General features: G+C 45.2%; 2 protein-coding genes across 4 annotated transcripts in view; one reads left to right on the plus strand and one right to left on the minus strand.

The window, feature by feature from the left end:
- Positions 1-20,954, plus strand: part of VPS36 (vacuolar protein sorting 36 homolog) — a 320,991-nt gene that overhangs the window by 244,671 nt on the left and 55,366 nt on the right. The window lies entirely within an intron of this gene.
- On the minus strand, positions 1,259-19,888 carry SLC25A15 (solute carrier family 25 member 15). 3 transcript variants are annotated; one of them, XR_013763173.1, is made up of 8 exons: positions 19,744-19,888; positions 16,721-16,835; positions 10,969-11,227; positions 6,160-6,297; positions 3,727-3,896; positions 3,208-3,366; positions 2,544-2,765; positions 1,716-1,854 (listed from the first exon to the last, which is right to left on the minus strand). XR_013763173.1 is itself a non-coding variant. In XM_079136187.1 (7 exons), exons 2-7 carry the CDS (start codon positions 16,773-16,775, stop codon positions 1,730-1,732), a joined length of 906 nt encoding a protein of 301 aa, XP_078992313.1. In that variant the 5' UTR covers positions 16,776-16,835; positions 19,744-19,888; the 3' UTR covers positions 1,259-1,729. The 3 variants fall into 3 exon arrangements, 2 of the variants coding, with proteins under 2 accessions (XP_078992313.1, XP_078992314.1); XM_079136187.1 differs by lacking the exon at positions 2,544-2,765 and having other exon boundaries at positions 1,259-1,854; XM_079136188.1 differs by lacking the exons at positions 2,544-2,765; positions 19,744-19,888 and adding an exon at positions 17,005-19,614 and having other exon boundaries at positions 1,259-1,854.

Genomic DNA, 20,954 nt, shown 5'->3' on the forward strand with positions numbered 1-20,954 from the left:
AAGTAGGGGGAAAAAATGGTTTTCTCATAAAGAAAAAGCAAATGAAGGACCAGCTCTAGCTTGAACACATCAGGCATGACGAGCATCCCCACTCCAAATGTCCCTTGCTCTCCACTCTGTACCTTGCTTCCCTGACCCTATTCTCCTGACACCATGGCTAAGAGTTGCCAGAGACTTGGCTGATAGTAGAAAGCTGAAGGAAACTGAAGGTACTGCCCAACACATTCTGCCAACAGGGACAGATAAGGCAAGACTCGTTAAAATTGTCAGCCTGCCTGATTTCTACTCTACAGGCTGTCTAAGAACACTTTTTACTGAGAGTGCCCCCATTGTCTTGGAGTAGCGTGGAATGATAATGCTATCATTATCATTAATGGTGACAAGAATGACCCTCTTATACCACAGCTGCCCATCCCAAATCTATGGGGATCAGATGAACTGTAGGTTTTTTTCCTGGTTGAAACATATATTATATACACCTAGTTCAGTAAAATTGCTTTTCTAATGTTACACTGCTTTATAAACTCACACATCTGTACTCACTAAAATTCATAAACTAAATGCAGAAGGCTCTAACACTGAAAAAAATGTGACAAGTAGTTGTGGATTCTGAGGTAAACTTCAGAATGGGTCAGTTCTGCCATCATTCACTATGAAATCTAAACACTAAGCACTTTCTAGTTCTAAGAGAATAGGGTTTCACCTATGAAACACCATTACTTGATCACCAAACAAGGAGCAAAGGCTTCTTTTGACTTTGGCACTCTGTTCCCTGGGAGGACTTCTGACTGGTGGGGCAGAGAGGACAATGGGTGGTCCAAAGTGGATCAGCAGCCCTGGATCTGGGCCAACAGAACACCCCATGATTCTACCCAGGCCAAGACCCAGAGACGGAATTAGGTTAAGAGCTGCTGTCAGCCATCATCGAATGGCCCATCTCCAGGCCCTTTCCTCAGCCTACAGCCCAGCACAAGGGAAGCTCTTTGGGAAAGGAGAGAAAGGGAAGTTGATGAAGGCTACTGCTGCTTCCCAAAGGCCTGATCTTCCAGGATACACCTAGCAACACAGTCAAGTGTGGAATATGAGCCCACACAGAAAATGAATGGCACTATTATAAGAGTAAAGCTTCTTGGGAAAATCCAAGATGCCTACTCTGTAGCTTGATCAAAAATGTGGAAGCCACACCAGTATGCAGGTATACTCTACTAAAAATCTAGATAGGTATTTTAGTTTTCAGGTACCATGTGAAAACTTTAACCTCTCAGTACACAGGTTCAGCAGACTTTAGAGAGCCTACATCTAGAATGGTTTAAGCAATTATTTATAACCATTTGGTAAAAAATGACCACCTCTGGGTTTTCTGATATTTGAAATTAAACATGAAACCAAATTATATTTCCCTCATCATATAACTATACAAAATGAATATATATAGATTCATGCAGAAATAATGCCCTGATAAAACTATATTCAGCCTTTCAAGTTAGGTGCATAGGACCATCAGCCATCCTGCATATTCTATCAAAGCTAAGAGCAATACAATGTGGGCAGAAATTATATGATGTAAAAGAGAGGTCCTTCCATAAAGTTTAAGACAGAGTAGAAGGAGGAAAGACAAAATTCCCAAGAATTCAAAATAATTCCACGTTGTTCTCATACTCTGTGAAACCCTGAGATGAACAGAAGTCCTCAAAATGCCTGTGCCTGGATCCAGGCCCACCAAGACACTTCAGTATGCTTCTAGTTGGCTCATCATCAACTTCCTGCTGTATTCATAGGCCAAAAATAGCGACCCATTGGCAGGGAATGCACGAATCATAGTAGGTTTCAGTCCAGAATATAAGGCTGTTATTCCTAGAAGACAAAGGATGATCAAAGATTGTGACAATTCCACCGTAGGAATAACCCATGCAGCTGCAGAAAATAGGCACATTTGTCTCACAAATCCAGACAACAGCATTAAAACCCCACAAGTAATGGAAGGACTTACTTCCAGGTTTTCCTATATAGACTAATAGAAACCAGACAAGGATCAAGTCTCTTGGCAAAGCTGACTGATGTTCAAGTAACATAAACAAACTCAATGCCTGGTTAATGCCTGGAATACAGAGGGCAGAGCTGATGCCCAGCATGGGCAGACTTAGCAACCCGGGCCAGAGCTGGCATCAAGAGTACCGACACTGAGATCCGAGACCTATTTCTAGTATTAGCACTGCCCAGCATGTTTACAAAGACTGAATTACATAAGGGAAGCATGTGTACATTGTATAATTATAATAAAGTGTCATGCAAACTTACAGGGAGGTAACTATCAGTAACATACAAGACACCTGTGCTCTATTTGGGATACTAATTCAATTTGTTTGTGCTACTACTCTCTCCCTTTTAAAAATCAAAACAGAAGTTCACAACCCAAGTTTGAAGATACATAGTAGATGCTACAAGGACAGGTCTTTACAAACAGGTTGCATAGAGCTGGCTTTATACAAGCATTACTAAATCTTTATCCTCCTACATAACTCTAAAAATTGATAGCAAATCACCTTCAGAAGTTGCTCAGTCCATTTCTGATTCCAGAAGTCTTAGCATTAAGGATGCTGGACATTCTTTTCAAGCCCTTAGTGGTGGTGTTACAGATTATCTTCTGTAATATCTGTATTATGTAAAGCAGGTGGTGCTAACTTCAGAGCATTCGCCCCCTTAGACCAAGTCCACATCTTAAAAATTCCCTCCAAGCTATTTAGACAAAGAATCCTGACAGGTACCTGCCCAAGGGATTAGGAAAAAGAATTGTGAACATTCTTGAGAATAATGAAAATAAGCTAAAGGAAGGAGTTTGGAAACAGAAAGCTACAAATGTGGATTAATCTACAGTGCTAGAAAAAGGATATGAGGCAGGGAGAAGAGAGCAATTACACATCTGATCAAACCTCAGCAAGACCAGTAGTGAACTGAGGGACCACTCTACACAGACCTATTCTATTTCTGCAACTAGAAGCCTTTTTTTTTTTTTTTTTTTTCCCCTTGATACTAAGGGATTGAACCCAGGGACACTTAACCACTGAGTTACATCCTCAGTCCTTTTTATTTTTTATTTTGAGTCAGGGTCTCACTAATTTGCTGAGGCTAGCCTTGAACTTGCAATCCTCCTGCCTCAGCCTCTCGAGTTGCTGGGATCACAAGCATGTGCCACAGCACCAGGCTCACCTTCATTTTTCACAACACCTAGAAAGGTTCCGATAAATCCTGCCTGTTTTCCAGACATGGAAAGAACTTGAATTCTGGATTTGATACAATCCACTGGGTATACAGCAAGCCACAGGCAAATTCCACCAATTCCACCACTTAACATCAAAGGCACAGGGCCTAGGGAAGAAAAACAGCACATGGTATTTATGGTATTTTATCTCAAGAACAGCTATATGACATTTCCAGAAACCAGTGAAAACAGGAGATTTTCCCATGGGGGAAAAAAATCCCTGCACTTCATCTCCCCCTAAAATGAATCCAGAACAATTAATAAATGTTATTCCAGTAAAGCAGTTTGAAATAACCAAGTCTGGGGGAAGGGTGCTAGCAATCATCTTCATTACTCTTCAGCACTCAAATTTCCAGGGCCAGATGGGCTCCCCACTAGGGAGCGCATCAAGCAGATAATCCACAGAAACCACACCACCAGGAACAGATTCAATCACACCCAAATGCTATTAACACAAACACATTTACCTAGTTCATCTTTTGATCTCCCTGATGCAAAGAACGACCGGCTCAGTTCATAGCCACCGAAGAAGAAGAAATAGCCCGGTACTTCTCGAAGTAAAGTGCTTGAGAGTCCATGGTAGAAGCCCAAGGGGCCATCCTTTCTAAGGATAGTCTTCACAACAGACCAAACTGTACTGGGAGGGGACAGTGAGAGAGACAGTTACTGCCAACAGGAAGGAGGAGAGGATGAGGACTCTGTACCCAATTAACAGAATTTATCAAGCACAAGTATGGGAAGCAGCCGATTTTGTACAGAGGAATCAAGAATTCTGAAAATAAAAGGTATCCTTCTGTAGAATGGAAAAATCTCAGAGAAGCACAGTTATTATCAAGTTTTTCTGTTTTGTTTTGTTTTATGCGGTGCTGGGGATTGAACCCAGGGCCTTGTGCTTGCAAGGCAAGCACTCTATCAACTGAGCTATCTCCCCAGCCCTTATTATCAAGTTTGATCACCTAAGTTATTATTGTTAAAGACAATTTATTAAAATAAGTGCCAAAATTTTTAGAAGTCGCATTATCCAAAAAATGCAAGAAAGTGACTACCCACATTTTCAGTAGTAAATAAGTGAAACATGAAATTACAATAAGGAGTCATCCAAACTCAGCAAGAATAAAACGGTATTGTCTTTGATCAGTACCTTACCTCCTTTGATCCAAAAGTCTTCAATCTTTCTGCTATATTTTAAGAGAATCTGTTCAAGTGTTTACACATTGTTTTGTTTTAATGCAAAGGAGTAACGTTACTTGAAGGCAAGACAAAAGAAATTCTAGGAGCTGAGCTCCTATGATACAAAGAGAGCATCCAGAATGAGTCTCTAGCGCAGCAGAGGTGCAGGAGAACTCCTGTTACGCAGACAGAGTCCTACTCCTGGAGAAGCCAGAACACTCTCGGTGCACAGACTCCTCTTCATGATGGGTTGCACCATGGCAGGTTTTAGCCACAGGGAGAACAGTGAGAAATCACACGCTCCGTATGACTTAGATGATCTTCTCTTCCCTTTGTTCTTAGAGAGCAAGGGACTTGCTAAGGAGATAACGGATCAAGCCCCCAGGTATCAAGGCCACATCACTCTGAAGCTCTCAGGGTGATGACCTTCAGAAGGTTCCACTGGGCATTCCCCATGAGCCAGGCCCTTCCTGCAGTGCTGCTCCCATTCCATATGAGAATGTGACACAGAAATCCAGCACACACCACCACCTGCATCCAAACCATGCCTTAGTCCTGGATTACCATACATGCTTTGTTTAGCACCACTACACCTAAAATTCTTTTCTCTTGTAAGGTGTCTATTGGCCTAAGTTCTTTAGTTACAACCATAACTATCTTTAAATTACCTAAAACTACTTCCAAGGCACATGAGAGCCATTTTCTGGGGCTATTCTCAATCCAGAGACTAGTTACAAAGGCCCATTCATTTTGTGCCTGTATACAGCATTGCACACTTATGATTTGTGTGTTAATAATACTGTGCATATGTTATATTTCAAAAAAAATGTCTTCAAGGCTTGTACTTTTGAATTTCTAGGCAATAAATAACGATACAAGTTCAATGAAATGAATCTCAAGGATAAAGAAAACAGGGCACTATTACAAACCCCATTCTTGCTGAGAGGAGACTGCTGACTAAAAATGGCCAATTTCTCTACTGATTTTCCCAGCAAATTCACAGGCTTGCAATTCAAAACCTCAGCATCCTCAACCAGAATTTCAGTCAGCCAGATGTTAAGATACAATAGTCAAGTTTTGTAATTAATAAGGATAATAAATTGCTTTTCAATTTGAATAAGTTATCTTGAATGACATATACATTCTCACAAGACGATGACAATTTATTTTCAAGATGGGTCGGAGGGCAATTTAATCACAGAAGAATGCTATGCTTACTGGGGGGGTTTGTGAATGTTTTCATAACTTGGACCCGTGGCAGGTATATTCGAAGGACTGGGGAAAGCAGGAAGAGAGAAAGGGAGCCACCACTAGGACCTGGTGTGATCACCCTGAACACCCACATGGAACCTGAGAATGGGCATTGAATATCCATCTCAGAATCCAAATTTTCACTTAGCTGCAGTTCAAAAAACCAAATATGGTGGAGGGTCATTCCTTACACACACCCCAGTGGACAAAGGGGAGTTAAGGTCCAAGTTTCTCCATTTCTGGGATATTAAACATCTGCCTAAGATGTCCTACAGGGTTCGGAGTCAGTCCAACCACCACAGACAATCCTGCAGAAAATGATCCTCGACTGGTAGGGGAAAGTGTTCTAGAAATAATATTTTGGAGTAGATAAATCTGTTTCCACATCTGCTACTTAGTTGTAATACAATATAAAATGAAAAAATACTTCATACACCAAGGCAACAGAGAGCTGACATTTGTGTCCAAACAGTACTTACTTCTGGCTCTGGGCTATCTTTCCTGACGTCTCCATTTCGTACATGGTCTGCAGTCGGCACTTCACGAGCTCCGTGGGGCAGAGCACCAGCGCAGCAAAGGCAGAGGCGAAGGATCCTGCGGCCGCGTTCTGCAGATCACTGAAAGCACACAGCACAGAAGCCTGCTTCTGTCAGCTGACTGGTTCCTTCAGCTCTCACCTCAAGGAATGGGAACTCGGGGACCAGATGGGGATTGGCACATGGTGCCACCTCTAAAGATCCAGTGACCTGTGAGATGACAGCCGTACCCTAATTCCCATATGAGGAAATAATACTTAGAGATGATAACTTAATACTTAATTAAGTATTATTAAGTATTTAATAATACTTAAAGTCACACAGCTATTAGATGACAGGAATCAAACCCAGGTCTGCCTGACTGCCACATCCGTGCTGTTCTTATTAGGTACTGCATACGGACTGAATGCTTATGTTCCTCTCCATCCCAGATTCCTGTGTTGAAGCCCTAACCTTCAGTGATGGTATCTGGAGAAGGGGCCTTGAGAAGCAATTAGAGAGGTCATGAGAGTGAAACCCTCATCATAGGATTAGTGCCCTTATAAGAAGGGATGAGCTGTGTCACAACCTGTAATCCCAGCAGCTCAGGAAGCTGAGGCAGGAGGATGTCCAAGTTCCAGGTCAGCCTCAGCAACTTAGTAAGGCCCTAAGCAACTTAGAAAGATCCTGTCTCAAAATAAAAAAGGGCTGGAGATGTGGCTCAGTGGTTAAGCGCCCCTGGGTTCAATCCCCAGTACCAAAAAGAAGAAAGGACCAGAGAGCTTGCTCTCTCTGCCATGTCAGAGCACAGTGAGAAAATACACTGAACCAGGAAGTGAGCCCTCACCAGACAGTGAATTTGCTGGCACCTTGATCTTAGACTTTCCAGTCTCTAGAACTAGAGGAAATGTTTGTTATTTAAGCCACTCAGACTATGGTATTTTGTGACAGTAGACCAAGCTAAGGTACAGGGTGGCATACAAAATAAAGCAAAAATACCTGAAAGAAAGAAGGAAAAATTACCCATAGCCTCCCCCCAATCCAAAACATGCACTACTACTGTGTATTTGCCAAAAGAAACTTTAAAGAAAATTAAGTTCTGAGGTCATCCCTTCCTGCTCAAAATCCAACCTGGAACAACTGGTCATATAATGAAACTACCACAGATGAAAACCCAGTACCAATTTTTAATGAAAAGTTCCTACATTGCAAAAAGACTTCCCAATCCACTGGTGACCTCCTGCTTTGGTTTAAATGTGTCCCCCACATTTGGTTTAAATGTGTGCTAGACTCTGGCTCCCTAATGAGGTGGTGGAACCTATAAAAGGTGGGGCTGGTTGGTGTTAGGTCACTGGGGGCACTGCCGCCTGGAAAGGGATCAATATAGTTCTTACAGGACTCCAGTTAGTTCCCAAAGAACAAGCCACTGTTACAGACAGAGCAAGGCTCACTTGGGAATTCCTGTCTTACTGTAACACCATGGACTCTCTTCCTCTTACACATGTGCCCCCATGTGATCTGCCATGCTGTGATATGGTTAGAAAACCCCCACCAGGACCAGGTAGATGCCAGCACCATGCTCTCCAACCTCCAGAACTGCACGCTAAGTAAACCTCTTCCCTTTAATATGTGTTCCCAGTATTCCATCACAGGAACAGAAAATGGAATAAATCACCACCTCAGCAACACAGAGGGCAAGAGGAAGGGACAGTGGTCCTCAGAGGAGGGTGAAGTTTGCATACTCAGTGGTTTTAGGTGAAATGTCTAGGCTAGAAATGTAAACTAGACAAGAGAGCTGAATAAACACAAACACAAAAATAAAAGTATTTACTTCTTTTCATATGGGCTTAGGACCATAGGTCCTAAGTCACCAGTAGGGTTATAAAACTAGAATCCAGTAAGAGTTCAAGAATAAGGGAAAAGTCTGAGCAACTATTCTTAGAAATTCACAGGGGTCAGAAAAGATGCTCCCTTCCAGCCCCAAGCCAGTGTTTTGTAGGAACACTGCCGGTATTTGGGGTGCATGTCCTTCACTGGGCAAGAAAATACTGGTTGGTTCCCTATCTCACTCAGTAAATACTGGCCTCCTGGGGTCACTGGATAGCTAAGACTAGTCACCCTCACAGAGGGTAAAAATGTCCCCAAGGGGACCTACCACATTCAATGATCCTACTGCTCCACTGGAATGAAACATTAATATAAAACTGAGGCCCCTCTAGACTCGCCCCTAGTAGGTAGTCTAGCCTCTGTGCCACGGCAGATGCAAGCAAGGAAGGTATCCCGGGCTTAGCCAGCATGCTGCCTATGCAGGTCTCTGTTGAGCTGGCTTGGCGTGGCTAGCTTTCTTTCAGAAGGAAGACACTTCTTGCAGTGCTGGCTTCCTTTTGCCCTTAGAGAATGAAGCCAAGACCAGGAACAGAGCAGAGCCACCAGGTCCATCAACGTCCTTCCACACAGCCTTCTGGTGTGCAGAAACGGACCCAGGTGGTTCAGTTCACTTCTCCCTCAGGTCACTCCTCAGTTCATTTGTTGAAAAACAAAGCTTAAAATGGTTTCTGCCATCTGTCAGCCAGTTTACAGATCCACATTTGGCCTCACACAGGGACTCTCTGTCAATGTGCTGACAGGCAATCCTCAATGAGGGTCATTAACCAGAGTTTGCCAAGTTTGCTGGAACAAAGGTGGCAGTCAATAAAAGTGGAAGTTGGTTCAACCTCAGGTGTGGAGACAGCTCAGACATCCGAGCCAAGACCAAGCACCTTATTGCAGTATAAGGACAAGGCCCGATCAGATTTGCAATGAACTTTGGTTTTCTAATAAATACTCTCATCTATCGGTGCACAAAACGAAGCACATGGACTGTGGGTTCTAAGTGTACTCTAAACATATAAAATGAAATTGAAAGGCAACAGGCGTAGGATGAAGTTTTGTAAGAATCCACCATCATTTCTTCAACAAAAAAATGACCTGAACACTCCGGCTGTGTAAGACCCCATCTAGCCAAAGGTCAAAGCAGAACACTAGTCCAGGTCATGTTCAAACTGGGAACAGACAAATATTTACAAAGTGATTGCAAAAATTCACAACAGGCTCTCTCAGCAGTTCTTTCCTTTCACCGCTCTTTGATAAATCCCTTCTCTAGATTTGACCCCTAAAAAGCATTCCACAGCCCTGTCTGTGGTCTACCAGAAAGACTGCTGAGCTGAGACAAGCTCAGAAGACAAGGTTTGAATCCTCAGTCTGGCGATCACAAACTGTCAACATCTGCACCTCAGTTTCCCCATCTGTAAAACAGAGATCACAACCAGAGAGTGCTCTGCTGCTCTCATGGGGTCTTGGTAAAGGTCAAATGGAGACAACACACACACCAGAATTTGGAAGACTCTAGGCGGGATTTCCTTAACAAGTCAAACACGCGCTTTTCTTCAAGATGAAAAGGAAAAGACCTTGAGCTCAGAAAAATATGTGGCGCTGCGCTAACGCATGTTAAACAGGCTGGTTTCTATGCTGAAGAACTTCTAGGCAACTTCAACAAATTAAATACCACCTATACTACATGAAAGCCACGTGCTCAGAGTGCTTCTCCACGCAAGAGACATAATGAAGCATCTCCCAGCCCTTTCTCAGGGACACTGACTTGGGCTTCTGGAAACTGTAGGGAAACACAGCTGTAAGGTGTCCAAGCATTCTCCGTCAGAAAAGCATGATGCTCCTCCTGGTCTCCATCTTCACTGTTCACAGGCTGAGAGAAGGTGAGGGAAGCGGGTAGGCAGGACCTGATCCCTTAGTGGCTTTGTTCACAAAAGAAGGCAAAAGTCCCTGTCTCTGTGGCCAGAGGCGGGTGCTCTGCTCCAGAGGGTGCCAAGTCCTGCCATCGGCACCCACACAGGTGCTCACTGATTCTCTGCCTGCTGCTTCTCCTAAGGAGGCTGAGGGAAAACAGAACCCCAGGTCTCCCCAAGGAGAAAGTCTTTGCCTCTCCTGCAGAGGAAGCTACATACACCAGTTTGCTTCTTTTGGTGCTCCACTGTGGGGTGCTGTCCTCTCCTGGTTTGCCCCCTGCTTCTATCTACTTCCTCCCTCCTTCCTGCCCTCTGTGCTGGAGGGTTGTAGGACCAGAGCTCTGCCCTAGGCCATCCCCTAGAGCCACTGCATCCAGTCTGAAGTCTCGAAAACATGTTCCCTCTATCATGACAAGAACTCCTACCTGGAAAAGGGCACATTTGAGCCCTTGAGATCTCTTTGTGCACAAGGAACTACTTTAGTTATGTGGGCACTACAGCTGAAAAAGGGCTTCCAATCCTACGAATACAACCAACCAGACTGCCTTCTGCAACCATGAAGCCAATACCATCGTTTTAAATACATCAACATTCAAAGGAGGGGTAGTTAAACATCCCAGTATCTCCTGAACTCTGGTCTCCATATAATAAACACCCCAAGGATAACCAAGCACAAGCCAAGAACTGATGTTTGGAGAAGACTCAGCCAAGAAAGGTGGGCTCATCTGCATTTTCTCAGGTGTTTTTGACCCTGTCTAAAGTTCCACATTTCTCCTCGAATCTATGTGGCTCAGGCAATCTCTTCCAACATGCTGCCATTTGCTGATGAAACAGAACCTAAACCCTGGGTCCCAGTTTGTTATCTACGGTTCGAGTCCAGCACTTATGTCCATCTGAAAAGCATCTCCCCAAAGATACCCAAATGCCAGGGCCATACAACAGTGTTCATTTGTTTTTTAAAAAGGAACAACACATCAGTGTCCTGACTCACCTCAGCTTTGCCTGTTTGTCCAACCCAGCTGCTTTCCGCACCACCTGCTGGCAGAAGCCGTAGCACATGAAGAGCACCGAGTTCTCTGCGATGTTGGCGATCAGAGCTGGGCTGGTGCCCTTGTAGAAGCCGCGCAAGCCCACCTGGGAGTAGGTCTTCAGGCAGCAATCTGTGAAGCCTCGGTACAGGTCAGGGAACGTTTGCATCTTCACCTTCATTGTGTCAAAGGGCTGCCCGGTCAGTACACATGCAGTGCCCCCTAGAACCAGGACACAAGTCTTCTCTAGTACAAGTCTATGGTTTTCTCAGCTACCCATGGAAATGAGGGCCAGCTGTCCTACCCCAGGCATTACCTCTGCTTCAGTTCCTTCTGACCACCCTATCCTCCCCAAACCCTCTAGTAGAGTCCAGTAAACAACTTAGAGCAGGTCCTTTGGATTTTGGCACCCAAATCCCACCCTGAAGGGGTCCTACTCAGCAGGGAGAGGTGTGTGCTCCACAGCCCAAGTCCCAGGCTGCAAAGGTGTGCATGTGTCTAGGTGCCTTGGCAACGGGGTCAGAGGTAATGAGCTGGAGCCTGGCTTTGCTGTAAGGTCCTGGACAGAGGATGCAACCTGAGCTTCTGCTCCTGCTCCATGCCCACACCACAGGGTTAGCAGGAAGTTAAGCCAAAATGAAGGAGACAGGTTAGCACACCGCTTGCTACACAAGTGGGTGACACACAGCAGCTGCTGTAAGAGAGACAGAACTCGGAGAATCACTCCTCTTTGCTTAATGCCCCATGGTACAGTATGACGACTATGAGAAAATGACAGAGCACCAGGCACCACAGTTAGAAAACAAGGAGGCTGGCTAATTAATCCCTTCAGGGCAAAATATTTTTTCCCAGGAAAAAAACTCTTTAACTCCACAAATTAATGATTTGTATTTATAAAGATAGTTGGCTTTAATTTGCCTTTGCTTGGCATAAATGAATTAAAATTAACCTGTGCTTAGCATTAGTCCTATACTTGTCTATTTTCATACCCTATGAATACCAGATATTCAAGGTCAAAAGTGCATTTGATTGCTTCAGTGAGAATCCTCAACATGAGGCAAGGAATGAACTGTAACTTGCCCATGGTACCTTGAGACCCTGGGCTGGGGTCCGTGTTTGGGAAACTGCCACTGGTTAACATTCACCACCCTTCCTGACCTGAGAGGCCCCACATCTTAGATGCCCCTGTTTATATTAGGAAACACCATAACTATGTGATGAGACTGCTAGAGCTTCATCAAAATTGAAAAAGAGTATCATACAAAATATTTAAGAACTGTGATTTCATAATCTTGACATTATACAGTTATTCCACCCAAATAGGGGAAAGTAGAGATGGGGAGGGGTCACTTAGAATGACTATTAGCAGAGAGTCTGAGAACTGCTTGGTCTATTAATCAACAAGAAAGTTCAATCTCTGTGATCTCATCTCTACTGTTCACTTCCTCTAGAGGACTAATGACATATGTCTTGCCAAAATTATCCCCAGTTCTGAATTTGCAGAATAGAATTTAATATGATTTTATTATAATTAATTCAGAATTATTCTATACTAGGCACTGCTATGTTAGGATACAATAAGATCCAAAGTACATCCAAGTGATATAATTATTCCAAAAGATGATGAAACTGTCAGAATTTTTTTAAGAGAATACAAGCTCCAGATAACCTAGATACATAAAAACTACATAAAGCCTTCCTGTTGTTGTAGTGCTGGGGCCTGAACCCAGTGAAGCTCTACCACTGAGCCCTAGCCTTCCTCCCCGTTCCCTCCCCTCTTTTGAGACAGGGACTTGCTAAGTTGCTGAGGTCAGCCTCAAACTTTTAAATCCTCCTGCCTCAGCCTCCAAGGTTGCTGGGATTATAGGAGTGCGCCACTGCACCCAGCTCATAAAGTCTTTAATTCTGCATGTTAATACTTTAACTGGAGAGTTTCCTATTTTATCAATCAGCCTGGAGGAAGCAGACATCACGGGTTACGACAATATGCATTTGCTGTATATCTGAGACGTTTCCATTTCACCAAGGAGAAGGCGGAAGGCTAATATTCAAATACTAATTTCCTCCCATACACCATGGAATGTGAGCTAACTTTCCATGTATTGCACCCCACATTGCAAGTCCCACCTGTCCCCTCCCATGAGTGATAACTATTCAGAACACCAGCACCAGCTGCTCAGACCCACACCTGGCAGGTTCTCAGAGACCTATCAAGTCAAGAAAGCCAGGAATGATTACAGGGATCAAATATTTCTCCACTTGTGTAGAAGTCGAACATACGATCATGCTCTTCTCCCTGAAAAACAAGTGAAAGCAAGCTCTGCATTCTTCAGGGGTGTCACAGCTGGCTTGGGGAGAGACTCTTATTGGGAGGCGCTCGACAGTTAGCCATGGGTTCGTTCAGACCGTAAGTCCTCCACACACAGGCAGCAAAGCATGAGGCGCTAAGGCAAATCTATCAGGATGGGGACAGTGTTGGAGGAAGAGAGAGCTCACAGGGAGGACAGGCAGGTGAACCTCCCACCCCTCAATCGACGGCAGTACAAGGCAGGGAAGCATTTAAGATTTTCTTGTCAAAAAAGGTTTTTATGTTGTTTTTCACTTCGGCATTCAAGAGGACAAACCATCTAAAGTACTGCATTCCCCAGTGACACTGGTTAACAAGGTGTGCTGCCATGGAGCTGTTAGGCTCTGGCTGCCTTATGACGCTAAAGATGTTAAACTACTGACTCTTAAAGTACCCAGGTTTTCCTCTAAGGCAATTCAAGTTTTGAGATCCACATTGCCTCGTTTCAACAATTACCCAATTATCTGTTCAAATCCCCCTAATCCTAGCTGCCTCAGGCTCTAGATCCATTCCTGGAATCTCTCCTACAGCAAGTGCAGACAAGGACATGAAAACTACTTGGCACTTTAGAGGAGATGAGCTGGAGAGAAAACCTGTCTGGCAGGGGAAGCTTTAAAAGAAAAAGAGACACAAAGAATAACACATGTATGCTCCGCCCAAATCCCCTAGGACCGGTGCTGGCTCTGCTTCCAAATGAATCACTTCCTTGGGTGGGCTATGGCCATGAATCACGAGGGGTTCTCTGATCCTGGCAGAAAAACCTCAAAGCCCACCTTTGAGTATCTAACCAGAGGGCAAGGGCAGTCAAGACCACACACCACCCGACCCTTCCCAGGGCTGCTGACCCATTAGGCAGCATAAAACAGATGACAACACTAGACAAGAAACCAGGAAGCCACAGTCCTGGCCCAGACTCCACACCATCTGTGTAACCTTGAACAAATCTCCATCCCTCTCTGGGACTCTTTCCTAGGTATACAGTGACATTAGGGCCAATGATCTCTAAAGGGCCATCTAGCTTTATCAATAATTCAAAAGCTTTGGGACCCTCAAAAAAGTGAGACTAGTGCTTCCCATTTTTGCATTCCTGGTGCCTCTCAAAACAGAGGTTCTTATGTCACTAATGGGTACCTCCTCTGCCCAGTCCCTGGCCCACAGAGCCCCTGCAAAGGAGCATGTTGTCCCTGGAAGTTGCAGAACATGTCAGCTGTGCATCAGTGAGGGGCCTTCCTGTGCTGCTAAGCACAGGGAGAAATGCATCCCCACAGTCAGCAGGAACATTTAGTGTCAGTATGTCTAAGGGCCCAATGTATGTTAATATAATTTTTACAAAACACGTCCACCAACAAATGTCTTCTATACTAGGATCCCAACAATACTGTTGTAAATTACATAAAAACTGACTATAAAGTATATGATACCCAAATAACTGCATGCATACAAACAGAAAAAAGTAAGCTTTTAAAGTCTATCACAATAGATCTTCTAAATATTGACTGAAGGACATAAAATGCCAAAAGTTAAGAATTTCTCATGTGTTTAAAAACCCTCCTTCAGCAGAGACAAGAACTGTGCCCAGAATGTTCTGGCGATGGTTTGAGATCAGAGGCCGCAGATGGCTGCACATTCTCAGTGTCCTCCAGTGGTGCAGGAAAGAGGAGAGAGGCTGGTACCCAGAGGTGTAGGGAGCAGCAGCTCTTCTCCTGAGCATGGAAGCCTGACCAAAGCATGCAGAGGGCAGGAGACCAGCCAACCTTTAGGCCTCCTGGTCAGGCTGGAACACACCCTGTAGTCTCTAACCTCAGAGATGCCCTTGCCCTGGGCTCCTTATCAGTGTCTGAAAGACTGTATCCAGACTTACTCATTAGCCTACTTTGGCCGACCTTTGGCTCCTGAAAAAAATAGTTCCTCTCTGGACAAGGATTGATTTTTACAGTTGGACAAAGGACAGGGAGAAAAGTAGCAGGCCCCCTGTACACTTATCTGTTGACCACGGAAATCACACTGGATAAGAGAGCATTGGGCAACCTTCCTGTCTGGCCTCCCTAGTCTGGGGAGCTACAAGAATCATTGGTGGGACACTTGGGAAACACAAGAATTCCAGTGCTCTTCTGACCCTAAGATAGCTCAGGACTCTGGAAACTAAATGATCACTGTGCAGACCCAATTTCATCATTTGCATCAGGCTGAGCTACCTGCTGAGTGGGCACCTTGAAGGGGATCTTTCTAAAGACTGGCCTGTAGGTAGCCCATGGCAGGCTCCAGTCTGCCCATGGGCACCCCTTAGGTGACCATCCCCAACAAATTCTACTACCTCTCCTTTCCTCTCTTGGCTTTAAGAACCAGTGGAATATCAGTCTCGTTTCTAAAGGGTGCCCTCCTTCCTTTCTTAGCACCAATAACAGCACATGGCACTTCCTGGAAAGATGGCATGGTACTATTTTTGTACTACAAAAGATCTGAAGACTACCAAACTCGAGGTAGAGTCCCATGTCACTTGCATATTCTAGCTGTGTGACAATGGACAAGTGATTTCATCTCTGAGTGTGACGGGTTGACATATTTGACTCCATGAAGATGTTATAGGCCAGGCTATATGGGCAATGACTAAACAGACTCCATTTTACCGTAAGACTCCATGTTATATAGGAAATGCTTCTCCCATGGGAACTGCACCCTTCAACAGTTGCTTAGCATGACTTGTTTGGCAATACAAAATTACAAAATGGCAATTCTTGTATAATGAAAAATTGTTCGCTTTTTGATTCCTAGTTTCCTAAACAATGTACTATGTCAACAGCGATTGTTTAGATGTCAGTAACCATTCTTTAGTTTGTACCTAATTAAGGTCATTTTGACCCACATCCCCCTCTAATGATTTCAGATCCCATGATGTCAGTTTGTAATTTTGAATCATAGCAACAGACACTTATGATTGATGTACTGATTTATGGTATAAAAACTCCTACTCCTATAAAAACACTATGGTCAGGGCTGTTCTCCCAAAAGCCATTTTTGGGGCATTGTGTGAGACAGTCAGCCAGCTGGCTTAATAAAAACTCTCAAATTTGGACTTCTCAGTGGTGATCAGTTTGTTCTTAGGTTGCACCCCATAACATAAGCTGTTTTCTAGCAGTATGTTGGGGGCATTCCTACCCTTCCTCCTGGCTCAAAGTTTTAATATAAAGGATATTACTCTACTATCTGCCATGTTCTGAAAAATGTTATACTTCCATTCAGTGAATTCACTCCGAGGCTAAGCACATTACTTCTAAGGATGACAAAGGGAACAGTTTCATACCAATTTCACTTGATTTTGCAGAGAAGGTACCTGAAGAAATAGAACATTGGGTTTTTCCTGGGATTACCTGCAGCCCCTGCCGTGAGGTCAATGGCAGCTTGGATGGCAGGATTGGATTTCATGGTGCTGCTGGGCTACGTGGAAGGCAACTCTTAGCAGCTTATAATGGGCACCGCATATCCCTAGGAGGAGGCAAGAGTTCACCATTAGTCTAGGTTTGGAGATCCCCTTTTTTAATCTTAATTTTGCAGTATTGGCAATTGGACCCTGGGGTCCTCTACCACTAAACTATATCCCCAGCCCTTTTTTTAAAATTTTGAGACAGGGTCTCACTAAATTGCTGAGACTTACCTCAAACTTGCAATCAATTCTCCTATCTCATTCTCCAGGGTCACTGGGATTACAGACATATGCCCCCCTGCCTGCAGTCGCCCATGCTTGAACTTCTAAGGAAGGCAGTTCAAGATAGGCAATGCAGATGAGTGATCCACTGCCCCATAAAAAGCTCACACTCCAAAAACCTTCCCTAAGTATCACTGCTACAGCCGCAGGCAGCACTTCAACCAACCTTTATGAAAACCTTACAAAATACACACCAAAGGCCAACCACAGACATCCTAAGCCACGTCAGACCAGCTTTTCAGAGGCCAAGTTCAAAGTTCAGTCCACCAGGATCACTTCTAAGTTCAGACAGCAGCCTGTGCTGCTGGGTGCCTAAAAGGAGGCCTAGAAAGAAACACCCAGGTTGCAGAGGTTAGCTCTGTGGAGTCCCACATGCCTTGGTGCAGATGCCCCCTCTGGCAAGGTGGCCCCTTGTGCCCCTAAAGCTAGGGGTCCTTATCTGTAAAGGTGAATATTAAAAATATAGTGAAAAGGCAATCACAAATAGCTGCATGGGGCTGACCTGAACACGTATCATGTGTTCTCAAAACAAAGCACAGCATGGAGAACCAACCATGTACTTAACACCAACCTCCTCTCCAGCACTTCTCGAGGTTAAAGTGCACACAATTCACATAGGGTCTTGCTAAAATGCAGATACTGACTCAGTAGACCTCAGGTGGGACCAGAGATTCCGTGGTTGCAACCAGTTCCCAGGTGAAGCTGATAATGCCTGCCCACCAACCACACTTTGAGATGCAATACCTGGGCCACTGAGTCCCAAATTTGCTTGATAAAAATCCATCTGGAAATACTTATCAAATATTTAAATTACCAGGCCTCTCCCCATGAAATCTCGATTCACTATATTTGGATTGGAGCCTAGAGTATTTGGGGAAACTGCAGTCTATTCTACCTTTGAATAAAAATCAACTATTGCTGAGCTATAGACTTAATAAATATTAACTAGGAAATAAAAAAGGGCAGCTCCTTAACATAGATTAAACTAGCCAATTCTGTATGGTTTTCAAACTATGGAAGTGACAAATTCATGAATACCAAGCAACAAATTTCATCCCTCATCACAGTGAGGAGCAGGTTGGTACTCTGGGTCAGAGATTAAAGCCAAGGTCCTTTTGAACACCAATATCATCCTAAATGTCAGCAGAAGATAATGGTAACCATCAAGTGTTTTTTAACTACTTCAAGCATTTTGCCAATGACCAAACTCCAAGAAGCTTCCTTTACAAAAAAAAATTCTAAACCAGCAATAAAAATGTAATAGTTAATAATGCATTTAAGGCTAAAGTACAAGACATGCTTCGTGGTTATTGGTAGGCTTGCAGGGAGAGTACCATTACTAGGATAATAAAGTGGTGGCCCTCCAGCTTTTTCTTAGAAAAGGTTATCAGGTTCCTAATTTATTCTCCTCCTCTTCCACAAGTAAAACAGATCAGAGGAAGGCAAGGTCATCTCCAAGGTCCCAGAACTAGTTGACAAAGACATGATTCAACTTAAAAAGCCTTGTCTTTCAGAACTATTCCTACAAAGCAATTCCTAATTCCAAAGTATTCCAATCTGGCCAAAACAACAACACAAAACAAACACAAAAACCCAAAACACCCAACCCCGTATTCAGGGAAAAAACAGGCAAGTGGGAGACAGAGGTACACGGTACATCCAAGGTGGCCTCTTGGATACACCTCAAGATGTTCGTTTCTTTCTGAGTGGATAATTCTTTCCTCACTTGGAAAGAAAAGCACAGCAGATATTATTTTGTCAGTGTGAACTCAACTCCTGTAGGTAAGTCAGATTTAATCACATTAAATCCTACAAATAACTACCTATAGAATTATAGGAAATAATGATAAGAACTAACAGATGAATCCAAAAGGTGTGCACAAAGATTATGCGTGGCTATGGCTTGGACAGGGCAGAACTTGGAGGTAAGACTTATCAGTATGAATCAGAATTGATTCATGAGCTTGTTGTACCACTTGGAATAGAAAAACTGAATCCTTTCAGCGTCCCAAAGCCCCTCTTCCGAACTGCACCAGGGTCCGACTTGGCAGTCAGCAACAGCGGTGCCAGCCGTGCTTCTTTCTCATTCCTCGGGGAAATTAATTTCTCCGGCGGGGAATGGAGGAGGCCACGTTTTCCACTAGGGAGGGTGAACTGCCGCGGGAAGAGTCCAATTTCAAGCTAACGCTGGAGGCCGCCGGCCGGTCCACCCGCCACCCCAGCCCCCAAATCGGGCACAGGGCGCAGGGATGCAAACCAGCCGCGCCGCTAGGGAGCCGGGCAAGGCGCGTCTCCTCCCGGCCAGCAAGGCGCAGGTTAGGCGGTCCACTCCCAGCTTTCTCTGCCGGCTCCGAACGCTGCCCCTGCCCCGGCCCCGCCACCGCTGCGGGGAGCCTGCCAGCCTCCCATTCATCAGCGCCTCGGTACTCCCGGCGCTCGGGCACGGGCGGCGCGGGTCAGATGACACGACCTGGGGGCAGAAGAGGACACCGTCTTCCAGCAGGGGGGCCCTACGGAAAGGAGGCCAAGGAACCCGACGGGTTCGAACGAGCGGCGGCCCGCCAGACCCGGGGCAGCGCGCGGGGCCCGCGGCACGTGTGCGCCGCCACTCGCCTCCCGGGAAGGTCACGCCACCTGGGCCGAGGCCCGCCCGCGCCCCGCTCCCTCTGCCGGGCGGGCTGCGCTCACCGCCGCGCTGGCGTGGCCACGTCCTGCTCCAGCTCCGCCGCCCTCTCGGCTCCCAGACTGAGGCCGCGACGGCAGCTTAACACTCAGGTCGGCAGCGTCCGGCCCTCCGCCCCGCCCACCCCTCGCGCGCCACTCAGGAGCGCCACAGCCGCCGGGAGCGCGCTGCGCCCGCCCGCCAGGTCCGCGCGCCCGGGAGACGGAAGTCGGCGCCGGGCAGCCGCGAGCTGGAGAAGCGTGAGCGGGACCGAACCCGGAGCAGCCTACCGGACGCCCCGGCCGCGCTCGGGGCTGGGCGTCAGCAGCGGCGCGCTGACGGCGGGCTGGAGAATGCAGTCCTGGCTGGGGGGCCGTGGCCTCAGTTTTAAATTCTAACCGAATACGAAAGCACTGGAGTGATAGTGTTGAAAAGTAAATAAGCTTATTGCCAGTTTTTGTTGTTTTAATTCGCTCCTGCCCTCCCGCCAAGGAAACCCATCCCCAGTGACCTTCTGGAAGGCGCCCTGATGAAAACCGGAAATCCAAGTCAGCCTCTCTGCCCTTCTAGTTCCTAATAAGTTATAGGGTATATCTAAGGTTCGCTAGCATTTTATTAAAACGCTGAAAATGAAAGAAACTGTTGGGTACCAGGAGTAAAGTAAGTATGAAGTGGCCTCCAACAAAGAACTAACACTTCTCAATTGGCAGGAACTTGGGCCACTTTTGACAGCTACTCAGTGACACTCAGCCACTGCTTTCCCATCGCTGTGCTTCAGCCTCCCTCTATTTATTTTCATTTTCTATACTGTTTTAGCACCTAAAACATGGTGTGTGTTTTTTTGTTTGTTTGTTTTGTTTTGTTTTGTTTTGTTTTCTAACTTCCAGCCTTGTTTGGTTATGGTGTTGGATTATTGCCAATTGCTTTAAATGATTCGAGGTACAGGTTAGTGACTGAAATATCTGCCGTGACTTATTAGTAGCATTGAGCGCACAACAGAATAGACCTTCCTGGCCGTCGTGGGTGCTATGAAAGTATCAGCCTGGTAGTTGAGTGCTCCTCAGCATCCGCACTTTAGAACTTGGGCTTATGGAACACAATTTAACTATAGAAACAAGCCAGGCAGCGTGGATGAGTCGCCCAGAGTGACATGTAAACTAACAAGCTGGAACTTACAGCAGTCTGGCACTACCAACTAGTCCTGCAGCTTTTACAGACTAGGAAAAGGAAACCCAAA

The sequence above is a fragment of the Sciurus vulgaris genome (genome assembly GCF_902686455.1).
Source record: "Sciurus vulgaris genome assembly, chromosome: 4".
Lineage (NCBI taxonomy): Eukaryota > Metazoa > Chordata > Mammalia > Rodentia > Sciuridae > Sciurus > Sciurus vulgaris.